At 50.6% G+C, this 23,906-nt stretch overlaps 1 protein-coding gene across 8 annotated transcripts in view; it reads right to left on the bottom strand.

Annotated features, from left to right (window-relative positions):
* NF2 (NF2, moesin-ezrin-radixin like (MERLIN) tumor suppressor) overlaps positions 1–10,528 on the bottom strand; it is a 95,417-nt gene extending 84,889 nt beyond the window's left edge. For 3 of the 8 annotated variants that reach the window (XM_073313224.1, XM_073313223.1, XM_073313227.1), the window contains exon 1: positions 9,946–10,527. In XM_073313224.1, coding sequence (XP_073169325.1) covers positions 9,946–10,059 — 114 coding nt within the window. In that variant the 5' untranslated portion in view covers positions 10,060–10,527. Of the gene's footprint in view, positions 1–9,945 lie in introns of all 8 variants that reach the window. The other 5 variants (XM_073313220.1, XM_073313221.1, XM_073313228.1 and 2 more) reach the window with 3 other exon arrangements.
* Positions 10,529–23,906: the final 13,378 nt, after the last annotated feature.

Below are 23,906 nucleotides of genomic sequence, written 5' to 3' on the forward strand. Positions count from 1 at the left end.
AATATGTTTAGTCTAAACTTGTATCTTGTTGGTTTGGGAGCTTAAATTATTTCTCTGTATTGGTTGCAAAGCTTTTCAGTTCACTTTTAATACAAGACCCATAAAGCTCCTGCTGTCAAAGCCCTGACTGGGATGATTTAGTTGGGGATTGGTCCTGCTTTGAGCAGGGAGTTGGACTAGATGACCTCCTGAGGTCCCTTCCAACCCTGATATTCTATGATTCGATGATTCTATTAAGAGAACCAGCTGAGGCAGCAGCTAAATCTCCACAGAATAAGAAGCGAAGAAGAGTTTTGGGTCCAAGATCCCAGGCCTTACAGAAATGGTTGAATGGAGAGCCCACCCTACTGGAAGGACAGATGTGGAAGTAGTGACACAAATAGATAACTCTGCAGAGAAAAGGAGAGAGTGGGACAGGGAAGGAGACACACAAGTGAAGAGCAAAACAAATTGGGTCCCAGGCCAGCGACAAAATCAGAGGGGATCAGGAGACCAAGCTGTCCTTAATTCATGGGGAGAAAGAACACCCCCCAAAAAGCATGGAAAGATGCAATTTCCTTCCTAAATGAATTTGATCATCTCACAATGGCATGCAGGGACAGGAGTTCAGATACAGCAGCAGAAATCAGGGATATTACAGTATCTCATCTGGGAGTCTCACCTACTGACAGAACCGCATTACCTTTGCTAGATTACTTTAACATCTTACATCATGACTTTTAAGGATAAGATGTCATGGATGTGATGGATTCCGTGACTTTCAGAGACCTCTGTGACATTTCCCACTTCAGCCCCATGGTAGCGGGGCTGGAGGTATCAGCCAGTGAGGACCCTGGAGCTCTGAGCCACCATGGGCGGTGGGGGGAGCCAGAGTGCTCAGCTACTGAGGACAGCAGGGGAACCCCAGAGCTCTGAGCCATTGGGGTTGCAGCACCGGTGCCGGAGCAGTCAGCTGCTGCAGAAGGGAGACTCCCTTCTCCCACAGCAGAGCTTGAACTCTCTACCCCACTCCGCGAGGCTCAGGCTTCAGCCCTCTCCCCGTCAGCCCCTTCCCCATTATTTTTAGTAAAAGTCACAGACCTGCAACCTGTCCGTAACTTTTACTAAAAATAACCGTGACAAAATCTTAACCTTAATCACGACAAAGTGCTAACTGTACTGGAACATTTAAATAAGACAATCTTGCTGAAAGAAGGACTATGTTGATCTCCAAGCAGGTTACCCCTACAAAGCCTGCTGGCTGTATTATAAAACATCTGTGGTCTAGTTCTCAGGGAGGTGGGGCAAACCCAGCTTTTCCATAATGCAGTGATATTACAAGATATGCAAGTAGGGTATGTCCACATTTAAACCACTGCAGCTGCACTGCGGTAGCACTTCAGTGTAGACACTTACTACAGCGACAGGAGGGGTTCTCCCATCACTATAGTAAATCCACCTCCCCGAGAGGCAATAGCTAGGTCGACAGAAGAACGCTTCCATCAACCTAGTGCTCTCTACAAGGGGGTTTAAGCTGGCTTAACTACAAACTCAGGGTGCAGATTTTTCACACCCTGAGCGACATAGCTGGGTGTTAGGATATAGATATTCAGGCCTGTCTGTAAAGGCCTGTACTTTAAGAATTTAGGGGTACTCTTATTACTTGGCTAGTTAGAGGTATAAAAGAAAGAATCAAAATCACTGTCTGCTGGTGTAAGGGCCTTCTCTTACTGTGACAGTTTGAGGCCCTGTTCTTAGGCTAAGGCCTTTGGCTAAGCAGCAGAGGCAGCCATAAGCTAGGAAGCGAACAGTCACATCCTCACATTCCAAACTAGTCACATTGAAATAAGGTGCTATTGGGCGGTCAGGCACTATCAGGACAGGATTGTATTCCTATCACCTCCAGAGAAAGGGAAGTGCCTAGAAGATGTAAAAGGAAACTTAGTTTGATAGCATCCTGTCTGGCAAGAACTCACTTATCAATAGCTGGGATGTGAAAGCCTCACTTCTGTATTGTTTTGTCATTATAGTTCCCACTTTGCTATTGTTTGTCTATATAATCTCTGTCTGGTTCTGTGATTGTTTCTGTCTGCTGTATAATTAATTTTGCTGGGTGTAATCTAATTAAGGTGGTGGGATATAATTGGTTAGCTAATCATGTTACAATATGTTAGGATTGGTTAGTTAAATTTCAGTAGAATGATTGGTTTCAGAGTAACAGCCGTGTTAGTCTGTATTCGCAAAAAGAAAAGGAATACTTGTTAGTCTCTAAGGTGCCACAAGTACTCCTTTTCTTTTTAGTAGAATGATTGGTTAAGGTATAGCTAAGATTATTACTATATAAATTAGGGGCAAACAGGAAGTAAATTGGGATTCAAAAATAAGGAAAAAGGAACTTGTATTTAAGCTTGCTGGAAGTTCACCCCAATAAACATTGAATTGTTTGCATCTTCGGACTTCGGGTATTGTTGCTCTCTGTTCATGCGAGAAGGACCAGGGAAGTGGGAGAGTGAAGGAATAAGCTCTCTAACACTGGGTTGATCTGATTTTCTAGTGTAAACCAGCCCTAGGTCTCCATCCTTAATATGCTGCTGATTAATTAAACTTCACACTTCAATGGCCATAATGAAAGTAGAAAGCAGGGAGAGAGGGTGGGTTTGTGCCTTTAATATTTCCCTAAACAAATTAAAAGCTTTAAAATAAAACCCCAACTGTATTTATTAAGTTTTATAGTGTAAAAGACATTAAGCTTCCATTTCTAGGAATTATTACAGATTTGGGTTTCATTTAGAGGAGGTTTAATCTCCGAAAATATACATCTGGGAATTGCTATGGGGCAGATTTAAAACAGAATTTATTTAAAGAAACCAAAACTAGTGCTCTATGAGGTTTAGTATAAAATGAGAGGAGGAGCCCATGAGAGAGCCTTATACAAAAAATTATAAAAAGTATGCCCTGTGAGGTATCATTTGAAAAGTCAATCTGCTGAACATTATTGCTCTGGTAAAATACATGCATCAACATTGTATGTGGAGTTACAAGATTCTACTTCGTATCATTGCTGTAACATGCTCCAAGTTTAAGAAAAGCAGGCTCAAACAAGTGTTCAGAGACAAAGACACGTTAGCATCCCAGAGCTGTCACGGCTTAAGCAGCCATTCTTCAGCAATAGGGACCATTCAAACTTCATGTCCTGCATGACCTGCATCACCATGACTCAGCAAGGATGTTTCTAGCACAAGAAATTAAGTTATAAAGGGAGAGGACTTCACATCTCCTCCTCCCTTCTCTCTGCTCATATTATTAACTACTCTGAAAAAACTGAAGTAAGGAGAAGTGGTCACAGGCTGGAAGGAGACCCAGCCTGTAAAATTTACTACAGTGTATAGCAAGACAAACCTTTGCTTTTAAGTTCATTTAGCTTGTTAAATATTAGCTTGCATATTACTCTTATTTCTTTTGTAACCAATCCTGACTTTTATGCATCATCACTTGTAATCTCTTAAAATCCATCTCCCTGTAGTTAATAAACTTATCTTATTGTTTTATTTTATCCAGTATGTTTGGATTAGAGTATGTGGGAAACGCTATTTGCATATATTATTGGTGCATATATCATTTTCCTTTGATGAAGTGATGGGCTCAAATTCTATGAGCTTGTACTGTTCAGAAAGGTACTGAGCAGCACAAGACACACATTTCTGGTTGACAAGGTTGGGAGTAAGAATCTGCAGGTGCCACCCTGTATGTAAATCATTAGTGATTCCTCAGCACGCTCATGTATTTTGCTGGGAGTGAATTTGCACGCTGAAGGCTGTGGAAGTAAGTCAGGAGTGGCTGTTCTGACAACAAAGCAGTGTAAAAGGCACCCCAGGCTAGAGACTTAAGGGGACACCAACGGTCAACAGTACAGATTGTACCTTGGGGAATGTCACACCCACAGGGGTCAGAGGCACTTAATTCATTTACATTTAAAGGCTTTGAGATTTTTGGATTAAATGCGCTAGAGAAAAGCAAAGAAATATATTATTCCCACAAAAAAGACCTTTTAAAATAAGAGTTAAGTTTGTTGAAGTTCATTTCCCAGAAACAATACAAAGCATGTAAGCAAGTGAATGGGACAAGTGAATGGGAAGAGTAAGAATAAATCTGCACCCTACATTTCTCCCATGAGAACAAATCTCTAGGAAGCCACTGCACTGGCAGTTTCATTCCCTCACCACAAAGTCTTGCTGCTTTGGGGTGTGACCATCCTTCCAACCCGAAGACAGACTCTTCATTACAGCTCTGCATGTGGATGGGTTTCCAGGACAACCATGTGGCAGTTAGTAGCTGCATATCATTCTTTCACCCCATGTCCCAACAATCTTTTCAGGGTTCATTCCAGGATCCACATCAAAGACTCAAATTGCAGCAGACTGCTTTTGGCTGGTGGGTAGTTATCAAATCCCCTGCAGCTAAACATAATCCCTCCAACATTGCTTCTAGCCTGGAAGACAAGGGATGATGGTGGAACGCAAGCTCTTGTGCCACCAGGCCACAAGTCAGCTCCCTTCACTTGTTCCTTCCCCACAAAGATAGGGCTCCCCAACAACAGCAGCAAAGGATTGCAGCCGAGTTCCCGCAGGTCCTGCTTTTATAACAGCACTGACAATTCTTGTCAGTTTCTTTGTGTGGTTTCAGGAGAGGCTGTGGAAGTTTATCTGCAATGATAAAAATAGGGCTTCTTTAGCAGAAGCGTCCCTGAGGAGTCATTTGAAGATGCAAGACTTGCCAGTTCAAATCCAACCCACATTGTTATCATCATCCACAGCCTATAGGAAGTGACAAGTTTTCACACTATAGAAAGCCACTACATAGGTTATTAACTGACATTTTTACAGGGAGACAAGAAGACAACTCCCTCTTTGTCCCGGAGGGGAAAGAGGTGTCCTCCAAAGCAAGTTTGAGAAATACTGTTGAGGAAAGTTTGCATTGCTATGGTCTATTAGCTCTACCTCTTCTGGGGATTGTGGATTTCATTCTCCAGGGCCATTAAATGACATTTTACAAATGATAAAAACATACAAGGCCAAACTCACCCTGGCATAATTGCGTTGGAGTCAACCGAGTTACAGCAGACCCATGACTCTTTTTTTAAACTACTTGTAAAAAGGTTGCGGTTTTTTAAATGGAGGGTAACGTCAGCTTCCTATTATCCCATGCCCAATTTAGAAGTCCACCGGATCATTAGAAAACACAGCAATATAATGAGTTAGGCTCATGAGGGTTAAATATCAACCACAAAGAAAAAACAGTGTTTATGAACTATTATGAGCTAGAAAATGGAAATACTGAAGAAACAACAGATGGAAAAGGAAGAGAAAGCCGTAATAAAATCCCTTTAGCCTACACATCTTCTTGAACAATTTTCAGCTAGTAGAGAGGCCCAATAAGCCATACAAGATTTGAAGGCTTTGTTTATCATTGTCACAGGCAGCATTTGATCAGTCATTCTAGGAGCTGTTAGATGTGTTAGATTTAAACTACACCAGCCAGTATAACTCAAGCTCTACAAAAGCCAATTCACTGGTTGCTCAGTAGCAAGTGCACAATAAACGAGTTACAAAGTTCTGTTCCTTTAGTGTATAGCAAGGGAGGGGCGAAATGCGTGGCAGCCTTTGGTATATCTAAAGAGACACAAGTGACTCGTAAATTCAATCTTCAGAAAAAAGGTATTTTCACTGTATAATGTAACAACCCTCAGAACTAAGACTTGCTAAAACTTTCCACCATAGGTTCTTGAAAATGTTTGTTTATATTGTCCTTTTTTCACTGCAAGAAATGTGAATCATAAAATATTAGGGTTTGAAAAGACCTCAGGAGGTCATCTAGTCCAATCCCCTGCTCAAAGCAGGACCAACACCAACTAAATCATCCCAGCCAAGGCTTTGTCAAGCCAAGCCTTAAAAACCTCTAAGGATGGAGATTCCACCACCTCTCTAGGTAACCCATTCCATTGGTATTGTATTTGAAGTGGTGAAGGAATTCCTGCATTCAATTCTCTGGATTTATGAAGCCTATTAAAAGACTGTTCTGAAACAAACAAAAAAAAAACAACCACAAAAAAAAAAAACAACCACAAAAAAAACCACCTCTTTTTGTCCCCCCTTACTGAAAAACTCTCGTTTGGGGCTCAAGTTTTCCATGCTTGATCTTAGCTGAAACATGATATATTTATTTAAGAACATATGGAGAGAAACCATTCAATTGTTTGTAGTTAAATTAGGCCAAGGCACGGGTGTTGGATATTAACTTTCCTTATTCTTAAAGGTGACTCACAAATAGGGGGAAAAAATGGGTTTATACCCTCTCTGTTCAGGGTGGGCATAAAGGCCTGAAAAGTGGCCTTTTTTAACTAGGGGAGCTACTATTTCTTAGAAATAAGTAATCTCAAGTCTTCTCTTCCCTTTTCTGAAGGTCTTCGTGGAGGACCAGAGAACACACAAAGCTTTCTCAGACCTTAACTGAAGGAGGAGAAGAGTTGAATTTTTAACAATTTTTTTCTTTCTTACTGTTTATCAATATTTGAGTTAAACAGGAGATGGGGTTTAAAAAAAAACAAAAAAAAAACAAGAGAGTTTTTAAGCAGTGTCTTTCCTCTCTCAATGGCTCAGACTGAGGAGGATCGCAGATAGTGTCCCCCAAGGCAGTATATTATAATTAAGGCTAAGATTTTGTCACAGATATTTTTAGTAAAAGTCATGGACAAAAAGGAAAAATTCACAGAAGCCATGACCTGTCCACGACTTTTACTAAAACGATCCATGAAAAAATAGGGATCTGTGGGTCCCCATACCACCTGAAGCAGGCAGCTGCACAGCCTGCAGCAACTGGGGTCTGTGGGATACCTCTGCCGTCTGCAGCTCCGAGGGCCCATGGCAGCCAGGAGCTCAGGGTTCCCCACCACCAACTGGGAGCTCGGGGGTTCAGGGGTACCCCATGGCAGCCAGGAGTTGTGGGGTACCCTCCTGCCTGTGGCAGCTTGGAGCTCTGGGGGCAGCGGGGGACCCTGCAGCTCCCAACCATCGCAGGCTGAAGTCATGGAGGTTGCTGGAAGTCACAGATTCCATGACTAAATCATAGCCTTAATTATAATTGCCTCGAAGAATAAGAAAAGCACTCAAACTAGAGACAGTGTGCTAGGAGTACCTAGGGAGAGCGAGCAGCAGAGTGGCCCCAGTACACAGCAACAACCTGACGTGAGTATGATGAGGAATCATAGAATCATAGAATATCAGGGTTGGAAGGGACCCCAGAAGGTCATCTAGTCCAACCCCCTGCTCAAAGCAGGACCAATTCCCAGTTAAATCATCCCAGCCAGGGCTTTGTCAAGCCTGACCTTAAAAACCTCTAAGGAAGGAGATTCTACCACCTCCCTAGGTAACGCATTCCAGTGTTTCACCACCCTCTTAGTGAAAAAGTTTTTCCTAATATCCAATCTAAACCTCCCCCACTGCAACTTGAGACCATTACTCCTCGTTCTGTCATCTGCTACCATTGAGAACAGTCTAGAGCCATCCTCTTTGGAACCCCCTTTCAGGTAGTTGAAAGCAGCTATCAAATCCCCCCTCATTCTTCTCTTCTGCAGGCTAAACAATCCCAGCTCCCTCAGCCTCTCCTCATAACTCATGTGTTCCAGTCCCCTAATCATTTTTGTTGCCCTTCGCTGGACTCTCTCCAATTTATCCACATCCTTCTTGAAGTGTGGGGCCCAAAACTGGACACAGTACTCCAGATGAGGCCTCACCAATGTCGAATAGAGGGGAACGATCACGTCCCTCGATCTGCTCGCTATGCCCCTACTTATACATCCCAAAATGCCATTGGCCTTCTTGGCAACAAGGGCACACTGCTGACTCATATCCAACTTCTCGTCCACTGTCACCCCTAGGTCCTTTTCCGCAGAACTGCTGCCTTCAAGTGTAATTATACACCTTCTAGCGGTCAACTAATAAAACAGATGGAGGCCCAAACCAAGTCTGGAGACAACCACCTGCCAGGAATCTCAGCAGCCACCCCTTCCAGTAGTTGCAGGTAGAGACTTCTCATCAGAGCAATGCCTCTGGAATAATCTGATGGACCCCTCCAAATCCTCCCTCACATTGTTTGCATCATTCTCCAGATAGCAAGTGCCTGGATACTGTACATTCTTAGGACTCCAGTTTAGTGACATGTTTTGCCTAGGAACAGGTTATTTATACTGCACTAATGCCCACAGGCCTGACTCAGGATCAGGGCCCCATCATGTTGTGAAGACACTCAAGAAAGGTCACAGCCTATGGTTGGTCTCTATTACTGCCCTCCCCGCACCCCCTTGGATACTTCATCCTGCTTCTGTTTGGAACTGCATCATGCAGACTGCTAGCACCACACAGCTGTAGTGCCAACTTACAATGGCAAATCACTAGGTCTGCTATGGGCTTTGCAAAATGTGATCTCTGGAATTTGCTGTCTGCTAGCTAGTAAGATCAAAGCAGATAATCATTTGCATTTTCATATCAAAGAAAACACTTCTGGAGCAGGCTAAAGTAGTGATGTTGCTGGGGTGATAATGAAGGGGATGAAAGGCCAAATGCATATGGATACTAGAGCACTCATTCAAAGTTTATCCTTTAGAGTCCCCAAAAGATATTTCAAGTCATCCAAAAACCTCATGTAAATGAAAGAGTTATTTGTTCACCGCTTTCTGCTTACCTATTCTACACAGAGTACCTGCAAGCTATTCTTCTTTAGGGGCTAGAGGAGAATAAAGTACCTAATTTAACAGCATAATAGGGGGCGACCCAGAGCCGACTGTTGTTCTGCAATATAATCAGAGGAATTATTTTTGACCCCACCCCCAATTCCTTTGCTCAAGGATGTGTTGTACCATATTCCAGTAGCGGTTGGGACTCACAAGAGAATTGCATCGAGGAACCTTCTGTGCAAAGACATGACTTCCCCTCTTCTATATTATAGTGCAGGACCCTGGAACCTCCCACAAGACACGACTGCATCCCCTCAGCTATATCACAGCACCCAGAACCGCGGGCACTGAGACATGACTGCATCCCCTCTGTTATATCACAGCACAGCACCAAGGAACCTCCTGCACTGAGACACAAGTGCTTTTACAGATCCAGACTAACAAGGCTACCCCTCTGATACTTATATGCATACAGTTTCTATCCCAACACATCTTTTGCGTAAGACATTACACTTCGATGCTAGATTAACAATGGATTCCTAGAGGGCCTCCCTGTAGTCTTCCAGTGCCTGTACAATGCAGGCAAATGAAAAACAGCACCATTTAGGAACAGGGCTTCCTAAACAAAACAGATGCAGGTGGCCGTGAGTAGATCCAAGGACATTCAAATTGAAACCCTGCATGTTCCATCTTTGGCTACAAACACCTTCATCTCTCCAGAGAAACTCTGGAGGATCTGTATTTAGCTAGCAGCTCCCCACCACTGGTAGACAGGAAAATCGGGGGGGGGGGAGGGCACCAGAAAGTGGATTCAGTGGGGAGCACTCTTCTGTGATTTACCAATGAGCCTGAGCCCCAACAGGAGGCAACTGGCCGTTTGTGGTGCTGGAAGTACTATGCTTTAGATGATATCAAGCCCCTTTCTGTTCAATAAAGTTCACACACAGCTTTTCACAGGGGTGTGCTAGCCCGGCATCCTGATCAAACTCCACCTTGGGTAGCTACGTTTCGCCTCCCTCCATGCCCCCTGCAGTCAAGTGGTCACGGCGTTCATCTCCAGGGCCTGCCCCAAACCACCGCGTGGCACGGGGGGGCCGTGCGCTGCCCAGCCGCGGCCACGCTCCACCCCAGCAGCGGGCTCCCGGCGCCGGCCCAGGGATCCCGCTGGCGGCGGGCGGGGACCGGGGCGGGAGGCGCGGCGTAAACCCCGCTGCCCCCGGCTCGCGGCGGGCGGGTACCTCGCAGCTGAACTCCATCTCGGCGTCCATGGTCACAATCCGCACGGTGAAGGTTTTGGGCTGTTTCCTCTTCAGGGAGCTGAAGCTCATCCGAGAGGCGATGGCGCCGGCCATGGCGAGGCGCTGGGGAGTTCGGCCCCCAGGGCAGGACCCCCCCCCGCTGCCCAGCAGCCCCAGGCCCCTACGGCAGGCTCAGCGGGCCAGCCGGGGGGCCGAGCCGGGGCCGGCCGCAACCCAAGGCCCGAGCAGGTCCGCCAGCCCCCCCGGCCGGCAGCGGGGGGCAGCGCGAGGCGAGCGGGGGCAGGGGCGTAGCATAAGCCTGACTCCGGGCCTCAGCTCACCCCAGCGCGGCTGCCCCGAGAGCTGGGCGGCCGGCGGAAGGGGACCGGGCCCGGGACGGGGGGGCGGAAGGGGACCGGGCCTGGGGAAGTCGGGGCCCCGGCGCGCGGCGCAGGCGGCCTCCCAGCTCCGGCGGCCGCTGCGGGATCGGGATCAGGCCCGGGCGGGGGCGGCGAGAAGCCGAGCCGGGCAGCAACCCGCGCTCCCTGCCTCACACAGCGCCGCTCGCCTCAGCGGGCACACCCTAACCCCACCGCTCTCCGCCATTGGCCAGCAGCGGGACAGAGCCCTTCCTCCCGCCTCCTGGAGGGGCATCGCAGCCAATAGGACCTTCCGCCCTCCTCGACGGCGGAGCTATCTAGACTTTGACTGGCTGTTGGCGCTGCCCTGCGCTAGCCCTTGGTTCCCCTAGGGTCCCGCCTTCCCAGCAGGATTGATTGAGAGACCGCGGCAGGCCCCTGGCGGGAAGGCGAAGCACGGGCTCTGGCTCCCCCTAGTGGTGGCCCTAACCCTGCTCAGCCCTGCGGTGCCGTCCGTGACAGGGAACCGGCAGGACACGTCGCCGCAGCGCCACGTGGGCGGGGCAGGGGGGCGGGAACAACTGTCCTGGGGGGGGAGGGGTCGGATCACAGGAAACCCCTGGGGACCTGCTCCCCCATGTGCGGAGACGACTTCTAACCCCCTTCCCTGCTAGCCTGGGACTCCAGAACCTTGCCCGTCTGAGCCAGACCCGCGAGCCTGCTGCAGACCCCGACCCAGGTCTGACCCACGGCCCCCACGGGCTGCAGGCTTAACTGATGTTATATATTATAACACCAAGATGTTCTAGAATATAGAACGTATATAATGTCTTCTGCATTTTCCACAGCATGCATCCGATGAAGTGAGCTGCAGCTCACGAAAGCTCATGCTCAAATAAATTGGTTAGTCTCTAAGGTGGCATAAGTCCTCCTGTTCTTTTTGCGACTACAGACTAACACGGCTGTTACTCGGAAAACAGTAGAAGTGATTACAGATGAAATTTCACCCTCAGATGCTCCAGTAAGCTTCTTTTACAGACTAGACTTCTTCTAGTCTGGGTCCAGCAATCACTCCCACGCCTGTGATTACTGTCCTTTGATCCAATCTTTCAGGTAAACTTTGGGGGTTGGGAGGCTCTCTCTTGAGCCACCTGAAGACAAAATGGAGGGGTCTCAAAGGGGCTTAGATAGTCTCTCTTGTGGGTGAGACCCCCTCCTCTCTCCTATCCAGAATTCAGCTCAAAGATGGAGTTTTGGAGTCACATGGGCAAGTCACATGTCCATGCATGACTGAGTTCCTTACCAACCAGGCAACATTTCTGGGAAAGCTCAGATGTGGATTGGCATCTCCAAGTTCATTGTTGGCTTAAGTGTTTTTTGATTGGGCACTTACTGAGAATAGTCTTCTCAGGAAGCTGACCAACTGCTTCACTGAGGCTACTTAAACAAGTACATAGCCAATTTTCATAACTTTCAATTAAAAAAAGTGATACATGCATACAAATAGGATAAATAGAAAAGGAGTACTTGTGGCACCTTAGAGACTAACCCATTTATTTGAGCATAAGCTTCCGTGAGCTACAGTTCACTTCATCGGATGCATACTGTGGCAAGTGTAGAAGATCTTTTTATACACACAAAGCATGAAAAAATACCTCCCCCACACCACTCTCCTGCTGGTAAAAAGATTCAGTAGATCATAATCTTTACAGAGATGTTACATGGCATATGTAGCGTAAAAACATATTCCAGTTATGTCATATATACATTCATAAACATATTTCCATAAAGCATTATGCAACATCACAGGGGTGTTGATGATGGAAACCATGTATTTGGTGTTTGTTATTACTACTTCAACTTGGGAGTGCATGCATCCCTAGTTCCATCACAACTGCCCATGGCATGGCAGGCCTCACAGATCTGTGCATGGTCATGTTTGCACCCACCACAGCAGGCTGATCGTGCTATCCTATGTGTCATTGTCACATCTGCATCACACCAGGACGACAGCTATGCAAGATACTATGATGTTGCATGGCAAAGTGAAAACATGGTTTAAACGTAGCCTTGGAAGGATTTGATTTTTTAATTGGTAAACGTCAATTTCACCGTGTACACACAAACCCATGCAAAAACATCCCCATCAGTAATAATCAAAACTGGCAGATAGGCAAAAGAAAAATGCTGCCTTAGAACTTAGAGCTTGAATGAAGGATACTTTGTCTATTTTGACATGTGATATTGACAATTTATCCTTGAACTGTCAGAGCATTAAATTATTTAATGGCAAGAGATGGTGAAATTCAGAATGTTATTGTCTCAGCTGCCCCATCCAGAATTTCCTGGAACTGTAAAAATTTTGATGGATCAAAAATTGAAAAATATGCTTAAAATCCATAATTTTGCACAACCAAGAAAACATAAATAGACAAAATTTAAAAATAAATTCTTATAAATAAATCATAGAATATCAGGGTTGGAAGGGACCTCAGGAGGTCATCTAGTCCAACCCCCTTCTCAAAGCAGGGCCAATCCCCAATTAAATCATCCCAGCCAGGTCTTTGTCAAGTCTGACGTTAAAAACTTCTAAGGAAGGAGAGGTTCCAGAGTAGCAGCCATGTTAGTCTGTAGTCGCAAAAAGAAAAGGAGTACTTGTAGCACTTTAGAGACTAACTAATTTATTTGAGCATAAGCTTTCGTGAGCTCACTTCATCTGTAGCTCACGAAAGCTTATGCTCAAATAAATTGGTTAGTCTCTAAGGTGCCACAAGTACTCCTTTTCTTTGTAAGGAAGGAGATTCCACCACCTCCCTAGGTAACACATTCCAGTGTTTCACCACCCTCCTAGTGAAAAAGTGTTTCCCCAATATCCAACCTAAACCTCCCCCACTGCAACTTGAGACCATTACTCCTTGTCCTGTCATCTGCTATCACTGAGAATAGTCTAGATCCATCCTCTTTGGCACCACCTTTCAGGTAGTTGAAAGCAGCTATCAAATCCCCCCTCATTCTTCTCTTCTGCAGACTAAACAATCCCAGTTCCCTCAGCCTCTCCTCACAAGTCATGTGTTCCAGTCCCCTAATCATTTTTGTTGCCCTCTGCTGAACGTTTTCCAATTTTTCCACATCCTTCTTATAGTGTGGGGCCCAGAACTGGACACAATACTCCAGAGGAGGCCTCACCAATGTCAAATAGAGGGGAACAGTTACGTCCCTCGATCTGCTGGCAATGCCCCTACTTATACATCCCAAAATGCCATTGCCCTTTTTGGCAACAAGGGCACACTGTTGAGTCATATCCAACTTCTCGTCCACTGTAACCCCTAGGTCCTTTTCTGCACAACTGCTGCCGAGCCAGTCAGTCCCTAGTCTGTAGTGGTGCATGGAATTCTTCTGTCCTAAGTGCAGGACTCTGCACTTGTCCTTGTTGAACCTCAGATTTCTTTTGGCCCAATCCTCCAATTTGTCTAGGTCCCTCTGTATCCTATCCCTACCCTCCAGCGTATCTATCTCTCCTCCCAGTTTAGTGTCATCTGCAAACTTGCTGAGGGTGCAATCCACACCATCCTCCAGATCATTTATGAAGATATTGAACAAAACCGGCCCCAGGACTGACCCTTGGGGCACTCCACTAGATACCAGCTGCCAACTAGACATGGAGCCATTGATCACTACCCGTTGAGCCCGACAATCTAGCCAGCTTTCTATCCACCTTATAGTCCAAAATGTTGATATTATCCATCAAAATGTTTACACTTGATTTTAGCCAGCAGGCTGAGAAGCAATATTGGTTGAAATTACTGAAAAAAATTGATGTTGAATTCTGCCAAGTCTACTCACAAGCTAGCACTAGTAGAGCAAACTCCCAAAGGTGGCTGGCAAACCTATGCTCCTAGGAATTTTAGGTGTAGCAAGAGTAGTGGCTACAGACTTGTGGATTCTATTCCAACTTCTGCCACACTCACCATGAGATCTTAGACAGGGCATTTAATTTCACTGGTTCATCCTTGTGCTGTGGGTTTACTAGCATAAGGGATCACTATGCTGATGGATCCAGGCCCTAGGGAATTCCCCCAGTGTAAGGAGCTTCCCCTGATGGCATAGCGGAAAAATGGGGGTGTGACTAGAGTGCAACCGCCCTCTAGTTATTCCAAGCTGTTGGAACAGTCATATGGACCCTAGGCAGGGGGTTGGACGGGAGGACCTCCTGAGATCCCTTCCAACCCTGATATTCTATGAAGCCCACAGCTGGCTCATGACAGGCAAGGCACAAAGGAGGCCCAGCCTTCTGGGGCCCTGTGCTGAGCTCAGCTCTGGTGCTGGAATGCCATGAGCGATGTGTGTCAGCTTCCTTATCTGACAAATAGGGATCCTGATCCTTCCCTGACTCCCAGGATCGAGGGTTTGTGAGGCTTATTGAGTTAAAAACGGTGTTCCACTGTGAAAGCATGGGTATCTCTGGCTCCCTGTCGTGGCTAGTCCCAGGCTAGGGCAACTAGACAGCAAGTGTGAAAAATCAGGACGGGGGGGGGGGGGGGGGTAATAGGAGCCTATAGAAGACAAAGCCACAAATATTGGGACTGTCCCTATAAAAATTGGGCATCTGGTCACCCTATCCCAGGCATAGGTGCTGGAACTCGGAGTGCTGGGGTTGCTGCAACATCCCCTGGCATGAAGTGGTTTCCATTATACACGGGGTTTACAGTTTGTTTCAATGGCTCTCAGCACCCCGCTATACAAACTGTTCCAGCACCCCTGGTCCTAGGGGCATCATAACAGGGGGCATGGCACCATCATTTTAAAAACTCAGAGCACATGGCAGGAGGGGGATAAAAAATCCCAAGCCAAAGGACCTAGCACCTCTATGCTGCTTGGAGGGCAGGGGTTTCTAGGCATAAGCAAGAGCTCCCCAGCAACTTAGCCTGGGTGTCAGTCAGTATTGACTGCCCGCTGCGAAGGAGCTCTGAGCTCTAGCAGTTAAAATCACGGGTGGTTAGGACCTTGGGGCAGCCCGGGCTAGGCTGACGGATGCCCCAAGGTCCTAACCACCCGTGACTTTAACTGCTAGAGCTCAGAGCTCTGGGTTAGCCCTAAAGGACAATTACAGCTTGCTGATGATAGAAGCCTATATTACCTTTTGAAACTTGAGCTTGTAACTTATTTGTGTGTCTATGTTCCCTTGCTTTTGCCTTGTAAATAACTCTCCAATGTTCTTTTCCTGCTTAATAAAGCTTCATATAGTTTATTATAGGATCAGCTACAAGTATGGTCCTTGGATGAGACCTAAAGAGCAGAGTAACCCAAATATTGCTTTGATTCTGGGTGTAAGGGGCCATCCATCACAGAGCTACACTCACCTGGTGGCAAGACAGTCCAGAGCACCCATAGGGACTGTCTGTGACTCCATGGCCACGCTGGGAAGGTGCCTGAGGAGTTTGCACTTGGTGCAATCAAAGTTTAGAACTCACACCCAATCTGGGGATTGTGCCCTGGTTTCCAACACCTGCGGCAAGGTTTGTACTCACAGTCTTGGGAGCGTCACACCACATATAGGGGTTCATGAGTCCACTTCACGGACTAGCGCCAAGGCTGTTCTTCACCCAGGTAATAGAGCTTCACACACTGAAGTCCCAGGCCCAATCTCTGCACTTGATGCCTGTAGCAGTGCGAGGCTCACCAGTATGGTGCCTCCTGCTGGTCCTCTCAGAAATTAGCTCTCCAGCATACAGAGAGCCTCCTACTGGCCAGTGTCTCACCTGCCGTTGGCCCCCAATGTCCCTCCCAGATCCCAGGGCCCTTTACCTTGGGGTTCTGCCCACCACAGTACCCCCACACACTCAATCTCTCCTCCCAGGGGAATCCCCAACATTCTACACCCACCTTGCCTCAGTGGCTATTGCCAGCCATCATCTAGCTCCTTTCTCAAGGGGCAGACTGCAGCATAATGGCCACTCATCACCAGCAACAAGGTTAGACCAGCTGCCTCTGCTGATCTCTGGGCTGCACCTCCCAGCCCCAGTACCTGCATAGGCCTTTACCAAGGCCTCAGCCTGGGGAGTTGCCAGGCTGGAGCACCCCAGCTCCTCTGGCCTTTCCCCAGCCCTACTCTGCTTTGCTTCAGGTAACCTTTTCTCCCCACCAGCTAGATTCTTCTCTCTTCACAGCAGGAGAAAGACTGACCCAGCTCCACCCTGAGCCCTTATAACATGGCCAGGTGTGGCCTGCTTGGGGCGTGGCCTCAGCTGTGGCTGCTTCCCACTCAGCCCAGCCTTGCACAGCTTGCGACAATGCCCGATCCAGGGGCAGCATGTCACATACAGCAGGAAGGCAGAGGAGGGCAAAGCATCGTTTCTGTGATTCCATGTTTCAGGGGTGGTCAAACATGCAGCCTACAAAGTTCTCCAGTGAAGCTTGTGGGCGTGGATGCCTCCATCTTTACTGAAGCATGGCTTGTGCTGCAGCGCCCACAGCTCCAACTGGGTATTGTCATGGGCCACACTGCATTTGATGAGGGACAGAATGTGAAGAACACCCTCATCGCTTCAGCTGTGTGTGTGCGGAGTTGGGGGGGTCCTCCTGCCAGGCCTGGAGAACTCAGCAGGGGGATGGGAGGCAGCAGATCTTAAGTTCTACTCCTGACCCTACCACTGCTAGGACACCGGACTGTTATTACTGAACTAGAGAGTCACACACTGTGTTGCTCCTGTAGGTCGAGCGCCGCATGTTATCCATTATTTTAAGGGCAAACAGAGGTGAGGGCCTGGGGCTGGCTGTAAGGTTGCCAGGCATCTGGTTTTCAAGCAGAATGCCCAGTTGAGAAAGGACCCTGGCGGCTCCGGTCAGCAAATTCCACTTGGCCGTCAGCAGCGGGACTAAGGCAGGCTCCCTGCCTGCCGTGGCTCCACATGAGTCCCGGAAGCGTCTGGCATGTCCCTCTGGCTCCTAAGCGCAAGTGCAGCCAAGGGGGCTCCGTGTGCTGCCCCCGCCCTGAGCGCTGGCTGTGCACCTCCCATTGGCCAGGAACCATGGTCAATGGGAGCTGCGTGGGCAGCGCCTGTGGGTGATGGCAGCGTGCAGAGCCACCTGGCTGCCCCTTGGCCTAGGAGCTGGAGAGACATGCCAGCCTCTTCCGGGAGCCACCTGAAGTAAGCACCACCTGGAGCACAAGCCCCGCACCCTAACCCTCTGCCCCAGCCCTGAGCCCCGTCCCACACCCCAACTCCCTCCTGGAATCCTCACCCCCTCCAGGGTCCTTTCCCCCACCCCAGCCTGGATCCCCCTCCTAGACCCCGAACCCCTCAGCCCCAGCCCAGAGCCCCCTCCTGCACCCCAAACCCTTCATCCCTGGCCTCACCCCAGAGCCCACAGCCACAGCAAGAGCCCTCACCCCCTCACGCACCCCAGCCCCCTGCCCCAGCCTGGAGCCCCCCTCCTACACCCTGAGCCCCTCATTTCTGGCCCCACTCCAGAGCCCACACCCCTAGCCCAGAGCCCATACCCCCTTTCACACCCCAACCTGGAGCCCCCCCACTCCAATCCTCTTGGCCCACCCCCCAGCCCAGAGCCCCATCTTGCAGGCCAAACAGCTCATCCCCGGCCCCATCCCAGAGCCCACACCCCGAGCCGGAGCCCTCACCCGCTCCCTCACCCCAACCCCCTGCCCCAGCCTGTTGAAAATGAGTGAGTGAGTGAGTGAGGGTGGGAAAGAGCACGTGAGGGATGGAGGGACAAATGAATTGGGTGGGGGTGGGGCCTCAGGGATAGGGCAGGGAAGGGTGGGGCAAGGGTGTTCGGTTTTCTGCAAAAATAAAGTTAGTAACCCTAGCTGGCTGGTGTCGGGGCCAGGGGCCAGTAGAGGGTGGTCTGGTTGTGCTGGGGTTGAGGGCTTGGCTGGGGCCTGGCCAGAGTGGAGGCAAGTGTCCTAGGTGAGAGGGAGGGCAGCTGGCTGCGGGGGGCTAGCTGGAATGGGGGCAAGGGACCTGGCTGGGTGTACTGCTCTGCTTTCATATACATGCAGCATGCAGCCCCCACGTAACAGGTGGCCCCATGTTCCCATTATGGGCACAGAGAGACGTGCCCGTTTGTTGAATGTGGGGCAGCTCTTCAGCAACTGCTCAGCCACCCCTGCCTAGCTCCTGCTACCCTCTCCCCCTTCAAAGATCAATCCCCAGCCCTACTTGTCCCCTCCCACCCCATACAGGGATTTTACTCAGTCCCCCCCGCTGCCCGCACCAGAGTCAGCCCTACACAGCCCATTCTCATCCCTCAGTTTCCCCAGCTGTAAATGGGATGACAGTTCTCCCCCCGGCCACTAGACTGTGTTGCCTCCACTGTGAAAAATACAAGGACAGAGTACCGATCCCTACCCAGCACAGCCTGACAATTCATCCTAAGCTAATGCTAAAGCCCTGGCTGGGATGATTTAACTGGGAATTGGTCCTGCTTTGAGCAGGGGGTTGGACTAGATGACCTTCTGGGGTCCCTTCCAACCCTGATATTCTATGATTCTATGATTCTCTGAACCACTGTCCTGGCCACTTAAAGTCCTAACGTATTGTTTGTATTGCAGGAGCACCTGGCAGCCCCAGTCACGGCCCAGGCCCTCATGGTGCTAGGCTCTGTACAAATGCAGGACAAAGAGACAGTCCCTGCCCCAGAGGGCTTGCTGCAATCTCTCCCCTATACAGGCTGGCTGACCTGTCTCAGTGCCTGGGGGCAGAGTGGGACATGAAGGGAAGAGCAAATGCGGTCTTCTCCCTGGAAGCAGGTCAAGGGGGATCCGCCCCTGCCCCTTGCTGAGACCCAGTGTGGTGAGGAAGTGAGCCTCCCCCAACCAGCCAAGCAGCTCATCTAAGCGAGGCATCGGGTGCGGGTCGAACTTGGAGATAGCATTGACGCATCGGAAGTCGATGCAGAGGCTCTACATGCCATCGGGTTTGGGTACAGCACTACCGGACTGCACCATTCACTGTGTGAGGGTTCAGTAACTCCCAGCTCTAGCAAGGCCTGTACCTCACCTTCGACCCGCCGCATTCACTGCGCCAAGGGCCTGGTCGTCTCTCTGATTACTACCCCAGGCTCTGTCTGAATGGTATGATACACTAGGGTTGTGTAGCCCAGCTGGATGGTGAAGGGCGCCTGCAGGAGGCACTGGGTTTGTCTATGTTGCTCATCTGTGAGGGTCTCCCCAAGCTGTGGGTCCTCGGTCCAGGGTGCGCGGGGCTCCAGTTCTGGCTCCAGGGGGCAGGGGTTAATTAATAAGCCCTCTCGCTTCCGCCAGGGCTTCAGGAGGTTGAGATGATACTGCTGGTACTTACGTCGGTCTGACTGGTTGACCTCATAGGTGATGAGCCCAACCTTCCAGACCACCTCATGGGGTCCTTGCCAGCGGGCCAGTAGCTTTGACGCCCTCGAGGGCAGGAGAAGCAGGGCCTGGTCACCAGGTTTAAACTCACAGCTCCACATATCTCGCTTATAGGTTTGTGCTTGAACCTCCCTTAAATTTTCCCAAGCGAGGGCTCTGGCCTGAGTGAGGTGTTCCTGGAGCTGGAGAACATATTTCAAGAAGCCCTGGGTTGGTGATGGAGCTTGCTCCCAGGTTTCACACAGTAGGTCCAGCAGCCCCCATGGGCAGCAACCATACAGCAGCTCAAAGAGGAAAAACTTTGTAGAGGACTGGGGCACCTCCCATATCGCCAGGAGCAGGGATGGGAGTAGCTGGTCCCATCGCCATAGTTCTTCTGGGGGGAACTTGCACAACATGTCCTTCAGGGCACGGTTAAACCGTTCAACGGAGCTGTCGGTTTGCGGATGGTAGATAGAGGTGTGCAACTACTTGATTCCCCAGGAGCTCTCACACCTTCTGCAGCAGCTGGGAGGTAAAGTTGGTGCCCTGGTCACTGAGAATCTCCTGGGGCAGGCCTACATGAGCGAAGACCTTCACGGGCTCCCCCGTGATGGTTCGGGCAGTGATGCTCCGGAGTGGTACTGCCTCTGGGAAATGGGTAGCATAATCCACCATGACCAATATGTACTGAAATCTGGCGATGCTTTTTGGGAGGGGACCCACCAGATCCATGGCAATGCGTTCGAATAGCATTTCCACTATGGGTGTGGGGACCAGCGGGGCCTTGGGTGTCCACGGGGGTGCAGCTAGCAGGCATTCTGGACAGGAACTACAATAGTTCTTCACTTCCTGATGCACGCCAGGCCAGAAGAACTGAGTCAGTCTCCAGACTAGGGTCTTCCCTGCTGCCAGGCACTTGGGCCACGGGATGTCATGGGCGAGTTTCATTACCGCTCGCCAGTGACGTCAAGGCACGAGTAGTTGGGTCTGGGTGCTCCAGTGCGTGGGTCCCGTACTACCCGATAGAGCCGGTCCGGATGCTGTTCGAAGTGTGTCCACTGCTTCGCCCAGCGCGGGTCAATTACAGCCCCATTGACAGCGGCTAGTTGCTCATAAGCGCGACTGAGGGTGGGATCCTCCCTTTGGTCATGGCAAAAATCGGTGTGAAGCAGGGGCTCAGCAGCAGCTCCCGGTAGGAGGGAGGGCAGTCCTCAGGTTCTTCTCCCTGTTTGGGGGGGTCAGGTGCCTCCAACTCTGACTGGGCCTCAGGGAGGCCCCCCTTCCAGTACTAGGGCGATCGCGGGGCTCTCCTCAGCGTCTAAGCAGAGGACTTCCAGGAAGTCTAGCCAGTCCCACCCCAGGATCATAGAATATCAGGGTTGGAAGGGACCTCAGGAGGTCATCTAGTCCAACCCCCTGCTCAAAGCAGGACCAATCCCCAATTTTTGCCCCAGATCCCTAAATGGCCCCCTCAAGGATTGAACTCACAACCCTGGGTTTAGCAGGCCAATGCTCAAACCACTGAGCTATCCCTCCCCCCCAGATCACCGGGTAGGCGGGTCTAGGAGCCAGACCGACCACCATCAGTCGCCTGACCCCATCCACAATCCACAGCCAGCTGGACTTGGGCACTGGGGTAGGGTCGTATGGCACCGGGAATGCACTGTAACTGGATTGTCCCTAAGCTTGGGTCGGCCTGGAGGCCTAGGCTTTGATGCATTAAGGTCTGGCCGCAGCCTGAATCAATTAGGAAGAAGGCTGGGCAATCCCCGACAACCACTGGCACCATAATCTTGGCAGCCTGTGGTCATCAGGCGTGGGCTTCTCCCGTGTAGACCTGGTCAGAGCTGCAATCCATCTCAGTGCAGTCCCGCTGTAAATGTCCACATTTCCCGCAGGGAAAGCAGGATCTGAGCTCCGAGTGCCCAGGCCGCGCGGGTGCTCCCGCCAGGCCCCTGGGGAGGCTTCGGTTGGTCCCTTTGATACCTGGCCTAGGCTTGTTGAACCAGGACCTCGACAGGTCTGGGTCGGGGCTCCTGGCCCCGTGAAGGATTTCACAGTTCAGGCTGGGTGGCCCTCTTTTTCTCTGGGTTAGGGCGCTCTGGTCCAGGTGGAGCAACTCGCATAGTGGGTCCCACCGGGGCTTCGGCAGCGAGGAAATCCTCCGTCAGGGTGATGGCAGCAGCTGCCTTGCGGGCCGGGGGCGGGGGACCCAGGCTCAGGCCCAGCTCCGGGCAGCAGCAAAGCAAGCGCGTGCTTGGAGCAGCACAATTCCGGGGTGGCTTCCGAAAGCCGTGCGGGGTGCGGCAGTCCTCCGGCCATGCGCGGGGATCGGGGGTGAGGCAGTCGTCAGGCCATGCATGGGGTTCGGGGGTATTGGGGTGCGGCAGTCCTCCGGCCATGCGCGGGGATCGGGGGTTTGGCAGTCCTCAGGCCATGCGGGGTGTGGCAGTCCTCCGGCCATGCGCGGGGTTCGGGGGTTTGGCAGTCCTCCAGCCATGCGCGGGGTTCGGGGGTTTGGCAGTCCTCCGGCCATGCGCGGGGTTCGGGGGTTTGGCAGTCCTCAGGCCATGCGCGGGGATCGGGTGTTTGGGGGGTTGGCAGTCCTCCGGCCATGTACGGGGTTTGGGGGTTTGGGGGTGCGGCAGTCCTCCGGCCATGCATGGGGTTTGGGGGTGTGGCAGTCCTCCGGCAATGCGGCAGGTTTGGGGGTGCAGCAGTCCTCCGGCCATGCGCAGGGTTTGGGGGTGTGGCAGTCCTCAGGCCATGCGCAGGGTTTGGGGCTGTGGCAGTCCTCAGGCCATGCACGGGGTTTGGGGGTTTGGGGGTGTGGTAGTCCTCCGGCCAAGCACGGGGTTTGGGGGTTTGGGGGTGTGGCAGTCCTCCGGCCATGCATGGGGTTTGGGGGTTTGAGGGTTTGGGGGATTTGGAGGGTTTGGGGGTTTGGGGGCTGGGGAGTTGGGGGGTTGGGGGTGTTCGGGGTTTGGGGGGTTCCGGGGTTTGGGGGTTTTTTTGGTGCTTGGGCAGTTGCTCTCTCGGAGCGGCAAATTTTTTGCTTGGGGCGGCAAAACCTAGAGCCAGCCCGGCCCAGGCCCTCCCTCGCAATGGGAAGATGTGGACAAATTGCTCCAGAATAATTTTTTCCAGGATTCACCTTTTGGGCTGTAGCCACTGCTTGCCTGTCTCCCTCAGCTCCTGTGCTACCATCCGGGGTTGGGCACCCGTTGGGTAAACCGGACTCCAGAACCACTGCCGGAAGGTCTCTGGGCTAACATCCAAGGCATCTAAGATTACCACCTTTACCCAGGTGTAGTCCCATGCCTCCGCTGCAGACAGGCCTCGATACACTGTTTGGGCGGTCCCAGTCAGGTACGGGGCCAAGAGGGTAGCCCACTGGTCTTGGGCCCACCCTGTGACTAACGCCACCCTTTCAAACATCACAAGGAAGGCCTCTGCGTCATCGTTGGGGCCCATCTTGGTCAACCAGATTGGAGGGGCTACACAGGATGGTCCGGTGGCACCCCCAGGCTGGGGCTCTGCAGGACGGGGCAGCAGTCGTCAACTGCTGCAGGCACTGTTGCTGGTGGTCCCGGTTCTGGCGTCCCAGCTCCAAAATCAGCTGTTGCGTTCCAAGCTGCTGGACCAGCTGCTGCTGCTGCTGGAACGGGGCCGCCTGCTACGGTTGTTGGCGGCTTTTGGCCCAGAACTTAACAAGCTTGTCCATTTTCATGGCCACCTGGGCATGCTCCTCCTCAGATCCCTTCTCACAGGGATCGGGGGACCGCTGCCCACATTCTCCACCACGTGTACACTGATCCGTGCCAAGTATTGGCTGGTCAGGCCAGTCTCCAAGTCCGCCGCTGGTTGCTACAGTTTCCCTGGCAGGAGCTGGGCCAGAGGCGTCTGGCCTCTTCAGCGGCTGCCTCCTGAGTGAGTTCTGGGGTTGAGCTCTTATACTTCTTGTCCAGCCTCTGACCCGCTGGAGATACAAGAACGAAGTGAAGTGAGAGCCCTGCTGTGATATTGTGAACTTTGTTTTATTGTATAATTGTGAGAGTGTATTTGTGTTTTAAGACTTGAAGAGTATCAGTAGCGACTAACAATGGACATATTTAATGAGACACCAGAGATATCCATCAAACCGCTACCTACACAACAATATAAAATACTGGTACTGCTTTTGCCATGCTTAACATGTAATGTTTATGACTTTCTAACACTGTGTAACATAGATTTTTGCTCTCCCAATACTG

The sequence above is a fragment of the Lepidochelys kempii genome, chromosome 15, assembly GCF_965140265.1.
Source record: "Lepidochelys kempii isolate rLepKem1 chromosome 15, rLepKem1.hap2, whole genome shotgun sequence".
Lineage (NCBI taxonomy): Eukaryota > Metazoa > Chordata > Testudines > Cheloniidae > Lepidochelys > Lepidochelys kempii.